At 42.3% G+C, this 10,527-nt stretch overlaps 1 protein-coding gene across 3 annotated transcripts in view; it reads right to left on the minus strand.

Annotated features, from left to right (window-relative positions):
• Window positions 1-6,589, minus strand: part of LOC115386093 (diacylglycerol kinase eta) — a 55,231-nt gene extending 48,642 nt beyond the window's left edge. Inside the window, exons 1-3 of one of the 3 annotated variants that reach the window (XM_030088299.1) lie at window positions 6,192-6,589; window positions 3,985-4,269; window positions 3,299-3,403 (exon numbers count right to left, since the gene is read on the minus strand). In XM_030088299.1, the coding sequence (XP_029944159.1) occupies window positions 3,299-3,403; window positions 3,985-4,077 (198 nt within the window). In that variant the 5' untranslated portion in view covers window positions 4,078-4,269; window positions 6,192-6,589. Of the gene's footprint in view, window positions 1-3,298; window positions 3,404-3,984; window positions 4,276-6,191 lie in introns of all 3 variants that reach the window. The other 2 variants (XM_030088296.1, XM_030088298.1) reach the window with 2 other exon arrangements.
• Window positions 6,590-10,527: the final 3,938 nt, after the last annotated feature.

Below are 10,527 nucleotides of genomic sequence, written 5' to 3' on the forward strand. Positions count from 1 at the left end.
ATACACAGAGTAGTTTTGCTAATGGCCGTAATGTTCACACAACCCGGTCTCTTTGTTGCCTTTTTTGACTTGGTTCTCCCCGTTCGCTCGCTTCACGGCCCGGTCATTTAGCTCAGTGACGGTTTACTGCTAACTCGGGGGCCGTTTTTTTTTTCCTTTTCGCAGTAAGTCTGCACTGAATTAAATTAGGGAGAATCTCGTGAGCCAAAAGCCAGCGGAGCGACGGGGAAACGACGGGACCGGGCGTGTGCGAGCACATTAACGGTTAGCTCCCAGGTACTCGCAGGAGGACTCGGTCTCACCCCGGAACGCAAAGCACAATCCATTTTTTATCACCTTGCTAAAAGGCTTTGGTGTGAAAAATAGATTTGGGGTTTATCTCAGATAAAAAAGGTGAACGTGCTTCAAAACTTAAGCTTAACTTTCCCTAACTAAATTGGTGGAATCCCCATACAAACTGGACAGTTTTCCTGGTCTGCTGACGATTCTAGCAAATGTCTTATTATGGTTTTCATTGCGCAGTTTGGGAACCAATAATCTAAACAATTTCTCATTAAAAAGTCACAGAAAATTTAAAAGCTGAACACATTTCAACAGATAGATACAGTTACATATTAAGGAGCGCAATCGACACAACAGGTCACCTCAATACAGGCAAGAGGCAGGCAGGAAGTGTGAAGTAAGACAGGACGTAGCGTGCAACATAAAGACGTGAAGCAGAGACACTGTGGTTTACGAGGCAGGTCTCGGCACCAAGGACACTGCAACAACACTTCCTCGCGCTCAACAAACCAAGAGTTTGTCTTGTCTCACCGCGACGAGGCGGCTTCGCAAAAAAAAAACGTCCAAAAACCTTCAAGCCGGTGAAAAGACCAGTGCAGAAAACGTGAAAGCCATCCTCTCAAAGACATCAGAACAGGGCCGCGCACGGCGAGCGCGGCGGATCAATCTCCATCAGGCTTAAAATCCAATCTGCTCGGTGGAGTCGACAGGCTCGGTTTTACCGAGTCAGCCAATTAGCAAATCTCCAAGGTCACTTTCATTTTAATTACAGAGAAGGCCGTAAACCGGCGGCGGCAAAACATTTACTGCGTGAGAGGCTGCCAGGCGGAGTGGGATTGCAACAAAGAAAAAAAAAAAACAACAAGATTTTCATCCAAACTCATGAAAAAGTGACAAATGGAGAAGAGCGAGCCGTGATCCAACCCGAACCCCACAGCTCCACATCTGGCTGCCTCGAGTCACTAGTTAGTGTATTCCCTGGATTATAACATTTTCTGAGACTCCTTCCATAGTTTTGTTTCCAGTTTCTCAGACTGTCGACTCCTGGAAAACGACCACACAGTTTGTTTTTTTTCGTGCGCCATGGCCATGTAAATAACTTCACCGGCGTTATTTTTGAAAATCAAAGAGAAGATATTATTTAATGCATGAAAGTGTATTTTTGGACATATGTAATTAGTTTAAGAGCACAAACTTGGCTTGCTAAAAAAAAAAAAAATTGAATTCAGTCTGTGCTGTCACGTGCATCAACTTCATTCCGGTTCGCTTTTCCCAGCATCCATAGCAACCAGCACAGCAACAGCTTTGTTAAGGAAGCAGATGTACGTCGAAACGAACAAGCTACAGATCACACCAAGGTGTTGCTGTGGGCTTTGTGTAAATTTCAATACATAGATTTGTTTGTTTGTTCCTTCGTGTTTTGTGTTTGTATCTATGCAAGACTTTCGTGTCAGAAACATTACTACTTGAAATAAATGAAAAATGAATGAAAAAAATAATTTATTTGTTCATGTACAAGTCTACATTGAAAAAGTAATGAATCATTCAATCTATACAAACATAATTGGATTAGAAAGTAATGATTTACACATAAATATACAGTTTGTCTGGAACTGAACATGCTATTTAACTACATTTTATTGATTTTTTTTCGTTGAACAAAAATTCATGTGTGACTCACAATGATCGTCTGGCCGACTTCATTCAAACTACACAGGTGACAGGAGGAAAAAAGGAGGTAAAATTATTTCCTTGTAGACTGGTCTTCACACTGACCTGGTAACCATGGCAATGTGTATGCACACACACACACACACACACACACACCGTGTCATGGCGGCGTCCAATGAGATTAGTTGATCAATACCAGACTGATATCCAATACTTTTATCTGCGCCGGGCATTATGGGATGCAGTCGCCATGGCGACACGGGGTTGCTGGGTATCCTATGTCTCCTATTGATCTGAGTGTGTTTTACAGTTGACGGTCAATGCAGGTAATGGATAATGATCTCTCTCACACACACACACACACACACACACACACACACACACACACACAGAGGGAGATAATGATAACTCCAAATTTTATCATCTGTTGTGTTTGTTTTGAAATTGTAGATTCAATCTCATTAATAACCAATGAAACACTCATCTGAGTATTTAAAAGCCGGCAGGAGCCTGATCTGTTCATCCCTAATGGTGAATGTGATGCAGCGGGGGCAGAGAGCGGCTACGGGAAGGCCGGCACGAAAGGGAGCTGTTCCTGTTTGCTACGTCATGGCCTTTTTAGAGCAACTTATCGCGGCATCAGCAGACCTCCACAGACTCGGACTAGATCGGAGGTCTGATATAATAACTTGTAATGAGACACCACTGCAGCGACATGAACGGATCCACGGCAGGCAACATTAGCGTTAGTCTTTAGCCACGGCGCCTGCGATTAGCATTAGCAACATTACAATGTCAACTTCTGCAAAATGCATATGGAAAAAAGACAGAACTTCTTCCAATTTCATGCTCGACAACAATATCAGATATTGTATGTAAAAAAAAAAAAAAAAAATTCCAATTTTAGTAACTTGCACTGGATCGATAAAGTTAATCCATAGAAATGATTACCTGGAGGAATACAGATCACAGCATGGTGCTGATAAAAGTTCATGACGTCCCTCAAACACCGTCAAGTTCACCTCCGTGCTTCAGTGAGACGTCTAAATTTTAAATCAACTCTTAAATAACCAAGCAGCTCCAAAGTTCAGTGAAGCGGCTACTTTTCAACGTGAATCGAAAAGCTTTCACCCTTCGGGCCGCAACACACATCCCCTTGTCAACCCAGACGTATCAAAAGACCGAGTTGATGACGAAGCACAAACACAATAACATCGTCTGCGTAAAGCATCATCATCCACAGCGAAAGTCGATTTCGGTCAACATGCGTCAGGATTCAACGGTTCAAAGTTCTCCTCCAGTCAGGCACACACACCTCCTCTTTCACGCCGTGGGGGTCTCCTACCTTCGCTCTGATCTGTCCCGAGGTGGACACCTTGCGGATCAGCTTGTGAGACGTCTCTTCTTGCTCTCCGTCGCTGTCGGACGACTCTTCTCCTGCTTCACCAGCCTGGAAGGAAACATTGTTTAAAAAAAAAAAAAAAAACTCAATCAGAACCTCCACAAAATGTTCTAGAAAAGACACCAAGAAAAAAATGTTTAATATTTGAGATGTTCAGTCTATTATCTGGATTGGTTTCTGCTTTCATATGACTTCAAACAGCGGACACTTGGGGAAATGGGGCTGGGGTTTGAAACATAAGGCCCAGGGGGCAAAATCAGGCCACTGAGCAGCTTGGTGAAGTGTAAAAATAAAAAAAAAAGCTCTTTCTAGCTTTTTTAAAGCTATTTCAGTCCCAACACTTCAGGCACTTTGGCTCTTTTTCCTTTGAACCTCTTAGCCGCTTTGGTTCTTTTACATTTTTTTCCTCTTTTCAACCATTTGTTGTGGCTTCAGCTAATTCTGCTTATAATTCTAGCTATCTTTCCATCAGTTTTAAGACAAATAAAATAAACATAAGATACAATGTTTTCCTTCGAATTTGGTTGAAAGCACCAGGGAGTCGCTGCAGAGGATCTACGGCGCCACAAGGCAGATCCCTTCTCTGAGTTCCGCTGATAAAAAGAGCTTAAAGATAAAGGTGTACTTACAATGTGAGTCCTCTCCGAGTCGGCCTGGGGCGACCCCAGCGACTCGCCGGGTCCCGCCACGTACAGGACGTTCGGGCTGAGTTTGGACGCCATGACGACGGTGGTTCAAGACTTGGAGCGAGAGGATGGGAGCGAAGGAAAGGCTTGAAAGGACAGGGAGGAAGAGGAGGAGGTGTGGAAGAGAAAGAGGAGGATAAGGTGGAGTCTGAAGTCAGGAAGAGAGGAGAGGATGAGGAATGGGACAGCAGGCTGCGGGACGCCACGCTCGTCCTCTCGCCGATCCGTCTGACTCTGGAAAACATGCAGGGATGAATTATTGATCGGAAGAGAACTTAGAGATCTTTTTTTTTTTTTGGCTGAGAGTGCTGGCAGCTCTTGCTCTATAAGTCCAAAGCACATAAACAACTGACTTTCCCAAAATCTTAGTCAGTCTGCTTCCACCGCCGTCACATCAGGAGAAAAGACTGAATGAAGCGGGCCGTTTCTCACTTCCTCTTTGCGTCTTCCTGAAGTCGCGTTGAAGAAGACCTGTGAGGTTTTACAGTTGACTGAAGGTTTCTAAATAAAGCTGCTGTGATGCAGGGCGGACCTGCAGGGACAATACTCCATGTAGATGAGAAATAAAACCGTGCAAAGTGCAAAATTACAATCCTGCTAATTGGTAAGTAGGCAATACAAAGACATATTAAATAAATAGTTTTAAATTAACACAAATCATCTTGTTATCACAGTACTCAACATGCTCACATGTTTATTGTGATGCTGTGCTGCCCTAAACTTTGAAGTACGCTGCTGCTTAACAGAATAAAGTCCTACAAAATACATATTTCATGCAGATAAATTAAACCAAACACCTGATTTTGACTCTGGTTGGAAAGTATCCGACACTTTCAGTAGAGGGTTTTTACTGGAGCGCTTAGAAAGTTACTAAAATACTCACAATACTGTAATTAAGTAGTATTTTGCAGTCACTGCCGTTAAAATTATAAGTGGCTACACGTCATTGCGGACCATCCTACTCCTGTGTAGAGGATTACTTGAAAAAAGAAGCACTTTTTCAGTCTGACTGTAGATATTTTAGCAGTGAATGAACCAAATTCCTTCTATTGCCAAAGCAGTTAAACTTAAATAATCTTAAGGATCTGATTTTGTACTTACGCCAGATTTTGTATATACAACAAAAGTACTTGTACTTGTTGAATGAAACTGATTGAACAGTGTAAATGCAATAGTACGGTTACCAGTATTCTTCCCAAAAAGTAACTTCTGATTAAATTTAAGGCAACAAATTGTGAATATGATGCAGCTTTGGCAGGCAATATAGTAAACGATGGAGTCTATTCCAGTTCAAGGTGGCAGAAGGAACAGATATTCACACAATTGTAATAGTTTCAGAGTAAGGGGCAGTTTCTCAAATAAAACAAAGCTGCATTCTGCATTTGATCAAGTACAATTTCTGCAATGTAAAAGTAGCTATCCTTCAATAGACGTTTGCTCATCTGATTTGTTATATTTAATTTTCCAAGTGCACAAAACACAGAAGCATCGTGGAAAAAAGACAGTGTGAGCTGATGGATCCTCAAATATCCGCAAATACAGTAACATGATGAAGATGATGATGGTGAAGATGAAGATCTGTGGATTGTTGCAGCTGTGATCCACCTTTCTAGAGAAGATCTGTAATGTGCGCGTGTGTCCGCGCGCGCGCTTCCTTGATTACGGTGTGGACGTTATTCAAAAAAAAAAAAACCTGTCTGCATCTCTGCCACCAAACTTGCACGCATAAATGTTTTTTTTTTTTTTTTTTAAGAAAACACATAATCATACTTCATGCACGAGCATCATGTCCAGATTATCAAAGCCGGGGCAGGGGACGCAGGTTGCTGTTGCTTTTACTGTTATTATCATTTTTTTTTAAAGAATAATAGAGAAATAACCCCGATGCACAACAGGCTGTCGCGCGCCTCGTCCAGCTTCATCATCCCGTCCGTCCATTTTTTTTTAATATATTCAAGCAGGAAGATTTATTCTTTTTTTTTTAATAACGTGATCCGTTAAAGGGAATCATCTGTCAGAAACACGGAAAAAAAACGACCACCGCTACCGCGGCCACCTCCTCTGCACAAATAACACACGCGAGCCCCCCCTTCGCTCTCTCTCTATCCGCGCGCGCGCTCATGTGTCGCTACATGGAGGACGTTATTTACCTTCCGATAGTTCAGATCTTCTTCTTCTCCTGGAGGAGAGGAGGAGGAGGGAGGAGGAAGAGGAGGAGGAGGAGGAGGAGGAGGGGGGCGATCAGCTGGAGACGTCTCCCGATCTCCCACCGGCGCTGTTCGGCGGAGGAGGTGGTTGGGGTTGTCGTTACCCGGCCCGGGAGGTGGAGGAGGGCGGGAGGGAGAGGAGGGGGGGGCAGCTGCTGTCGGCGGCCGGCTTGTCGGGTGGCTCGCGGGGCGGGCGGCCGGCGGTCAGCTGCGGCGCGCGGGTCTCTCCGGTGGAGCTCGCCTTGCAGAGAGAGACGCGGTCGTACGCATAGCGCCGGAGCGGATCTGATCAGGTAGGAAGAGAGAGGACGGCGCGAGGGAGGGAGGGGGAGAGAGAGAAAGAGAGAGAGAGAGAGAGAGAGAGAGAGAGAGAGAGAGAGAGAGAGAGAGAGAGAGAGAGAGAGAGAGGCTGTGTTGAGTCGCCTGAAAGCGCGTTTCTGAGGTTAAACGCAGAGCGAATGGAGAGAGAGAGAGAGAGAGAGAGAGAGAGAGAGAGAGAGAACGAGGAAACACGGGGGGGTCAGGGGCCACCCCTCTGTTTTGAAAGCGCGTGCTTCAAATACATTTGTTTGACTTTCAGAAGACTGTTTCCGGTGCAGACTGTGATTTACTGACAGGATGGAGGGATGGGACTGGAACTGTTCATCAATCAATCAGTCAATTTAAGTTTCATAGCGCTAAGTGCTGCACGCACGCGCACGTATATGAACATATATATCACGGTTATTCCTCCCCATTCCACAAACAGTCCACAATTAATAATTAATTCCTGGTTTCACCAGAACAGATTGTCTTATATATATATATATATATATATATATATATATATATATATATATATTTAACTTTTGGAAGCACTTTGAAACAAATAAAATAAATAAACTGGCCTAAAGAGGAAACACAGAGGGTTACAATAATAAATAAATGACAGGTAAATAAATAAGGAGTAATAACTAATTCCCAAATTACAATTAAAAGAAATATAATGTACAGAAATGCATAATAATTCAACTTGATAAATAAAAAAATCTTATCAATTGAAAGTGAAAGCCATCCCTAAACCTTTTTAACATCATGAGTAGTCAGTATGGCCCTCAGATTCTCAGGTGAACTGTTGGGAGGTCACAGTATTGAAAAGATGCCATTACCATTATGTTTTGGTGTGTAAAGGAGCACTTCTAGAAGACCTGAGAACTCTCACATAACATTGACATTTTGTCATTATCGCTATTATCAAAGGTGAAATTTACATCATATTTAACAGTTATTTTAGCTTTTAGCCAGTTTGCTCTGTCATCATTGCCTTGCACTGGTTAGCGTCATGTTATGATGTGATATTCAGATATAGTCTACACATCGTTTCAAGTAAAAACACATCAGTTCTGAATTTTCATTTGAAAATATGGCAACATTTTGAAAATAATGCCCATTTAAATGGCAACGGTAGAAATTCTGAAAACGGTAGTTTTCCTGTCAGGCCACAAGTGGGTGCTGACTCTCAACCGTAAAGCTACCAAGTCCCAGGAGAACACTGACTCAGAGTCCTGCCATGAGGGCACCATTGTTGACATTGTCCATCTACTCACTCTTGCATAGAGGAACTATTTACCACGGCCGTGGTGCACATGCACAGCAGCAATGGCCAAATTCATATAGGCTTCTCAGACACTACTCAATATGCTTAATTGTGTCCCAAAAAAATCTATTTTTACTATAAAATACCATTAAAAATCTCTGGAAGCAATCATAGAAATAATTCCTCTTCTAAGCAGACGATGATATATGCAGTATATTTATTTTCTTTATTGCAATAAGAGAAACACTCCCCAGTGCTTTCTGTTTTGGTCAAAACTGACCAATTTTTACATTTTACACCAGTTAAAAAACAGCCTCAAATATAATTCTCTCACCATAACTTGACCAAAACTACACAAAATTATTATTTAGTGTAGTTTATTTTTATTCCAAGAAATCCTTTAACCCCACCAGTTCTAAAGAATATACGTGTTGATGTTAGATAAAGGTAAATCTGTTAATGTCTAATAGATATATGCATGACATACTGTGATTGAATTCTTTAATATTTACTTCATTCTTTAGTTTTTTGTGTTTCAGTGTCAAGTATGACCTCTCATGGATTCATAAACCCTCAAAGATTAAATGCTAATTTTTTAAATCAAATAAACTGATACCTCATACAAGGTTAAATAAGTTGAGTTGTTAACATTTAATTATAAAAAACTTTGTTGCATTAATAGGTTTAAAATGTGGCAAACAAAAAAATTCTCTAATATACTGTGCAAAGAAGTTATAGGGCAATTTATGACGCATAAGCTTCCTTTTTTATATACTTTAAAACTTTCTTTTAAATATGAAAGTATTGACGTACAGTCCAAGCTGCTATCTGCAATAATATTCCATACAGAGGTCGCGTGTTAGGCTAGCCCAAAGCTTATACGATCAGAATAAGGAGTTAAGGTTCATGTTTTTTGCAATAATAACTATTAAAAAAAAGACAAAGCAAACTCTTATATCTGGAGAATCGGTGGTTTGGTATCGAAAAAGTCCATTAAAAGTCGGCTTTGTTGGGTTTGTTTCTGTGAGAGCCCTCCTGTTTGAACCCGGCGACACAACATTCCCCCAGCAGGCTGACGCGTGGGGGAAACGCCGTCCGGACTTGCTCTCTCCAAACTCCTCCTGCCTTGAAGAACCGGCGCCGTGAGATCCGAGTCCTCTCGGATTTCATCCCGGTCGCCGGGGCCGGCGTCGAGGGGCGCGCGCGTGCCTTATTAATAAGATGGCTGCATCCGCTTTAACCAGGCTGGGAGCAACATGTGCACGCTGACACGGTGGGCGCAGGGGAGGGCGCTCGCACATGTACGCACACGCACCGACACACGCTCGCACACACCGGCGCCACTCAGCGCAAATTGTAATTTGTTTACAGCTGATTAAATATTCATGCTGAATTAGCTGTGAGACTGCCAACAGTCACATCATTTACACTGCTTGTGTCTCTGTGCGTGTGTGTGTGTGTGTGTGTGTGTGTGTGTGTGTGTGTGTGTGCGCCCTCTGCCTCCATCCTCCACCTGTATATATATGCGTGTGTGTTTGTTGGTTTATAAGTGACGTGGAAAAAAAAAAACGCACGTGCGCTCACACCTGCTGGATTCCCTCGGCGATCAAGCGATGGTGCTACTGTATTCATCTCTTTTCCTTCAGTTGCCCTTGACAACGGTGAGAAGGAAGGGCGCGAGGGATGGAAATGAGGGAGACAGAAAGACAGCCAAGGGCAGAAAAAAAAAAATATATCATTAACAATGGATTCAATGGCTATTCTCATGATGGATCTTCGCAAAAAAAGAGCTCATCTCGCTTCACAGAATTCAAGGTGACATGTTAATGCTGTCCGAAGTCGAAATCTATTTCACTTCTAACCAAAAGTGGGAGGAATCTCTCATTCGGGTTACCACTGCATGGACATCTGTGCTGGTCTGATGCCGATTCCCGCCGCTTTATGCATGTTTACGCTGGGCGATGGCGGTACAGCTGGCACGCCACCAGCATACTAACAACAAACCACAACATATGCTGGTTCAAACAGAATAATCAGCACGATAAATCATGTTCGTATGTAGGATTTTGGGGTTAGTATGCTAGTGGGACACAAGCTAAATGAGCATGAATCAGCAACAAATCGGTAGAACTGAGCAACAAGCCAGCATTGGAATCAGCATGAATCATTAACCAGTATTGGAATCAGCTGAAACTACGACAAACTGGCATTAACCAGCATTAAGCCAACAATAAACCAGGATAAACCAGCATTAAACATGTATAAACAGTGTAAATCCACATGAGAAGAGCACTAAGCCAGGATAAATAAAACACCATAAATCGGTATGAAACCAACAGAAAACAACTATTAACAGCAGAAACTGACATGAAACAAGCATTAAACCATAAATCATCATTAAACCAGCATTAACCAACATAACCCAGCAATAAACCAACATGAAACCACCAGAAATCAGCATTAATCCAACAAGAAACGGCTACAAACAGCAGAAACACACATGAAACAAGCATTAAACCATCATAAATCTGCATTTCACTGATATTCAACCAGCATAAACCAACATTAAAACACCATAAACCAGCATTAAACCAACATATAACCAACATAAACTCACCAATACACCAACATTAAACCAACAAACCTGCCACAAACCAGGATAAACCAACATTAAACCAACTGAAACAGACATGAAGAAGTATT

Source organism: Salarias fasciatus, chromosome 3 (genome assembly GCF_902148845.1).
Source record: "Salarias fasciatus chromosome 3, fSalaFa1.1, whole genome shotgun sequence".
Lineage (NCBI taxonomy): Eukaryota > Metazoa > Chordata > Actinopteri > Blenniiformes > Blenniidae > Salarias > Salarias fasciatus.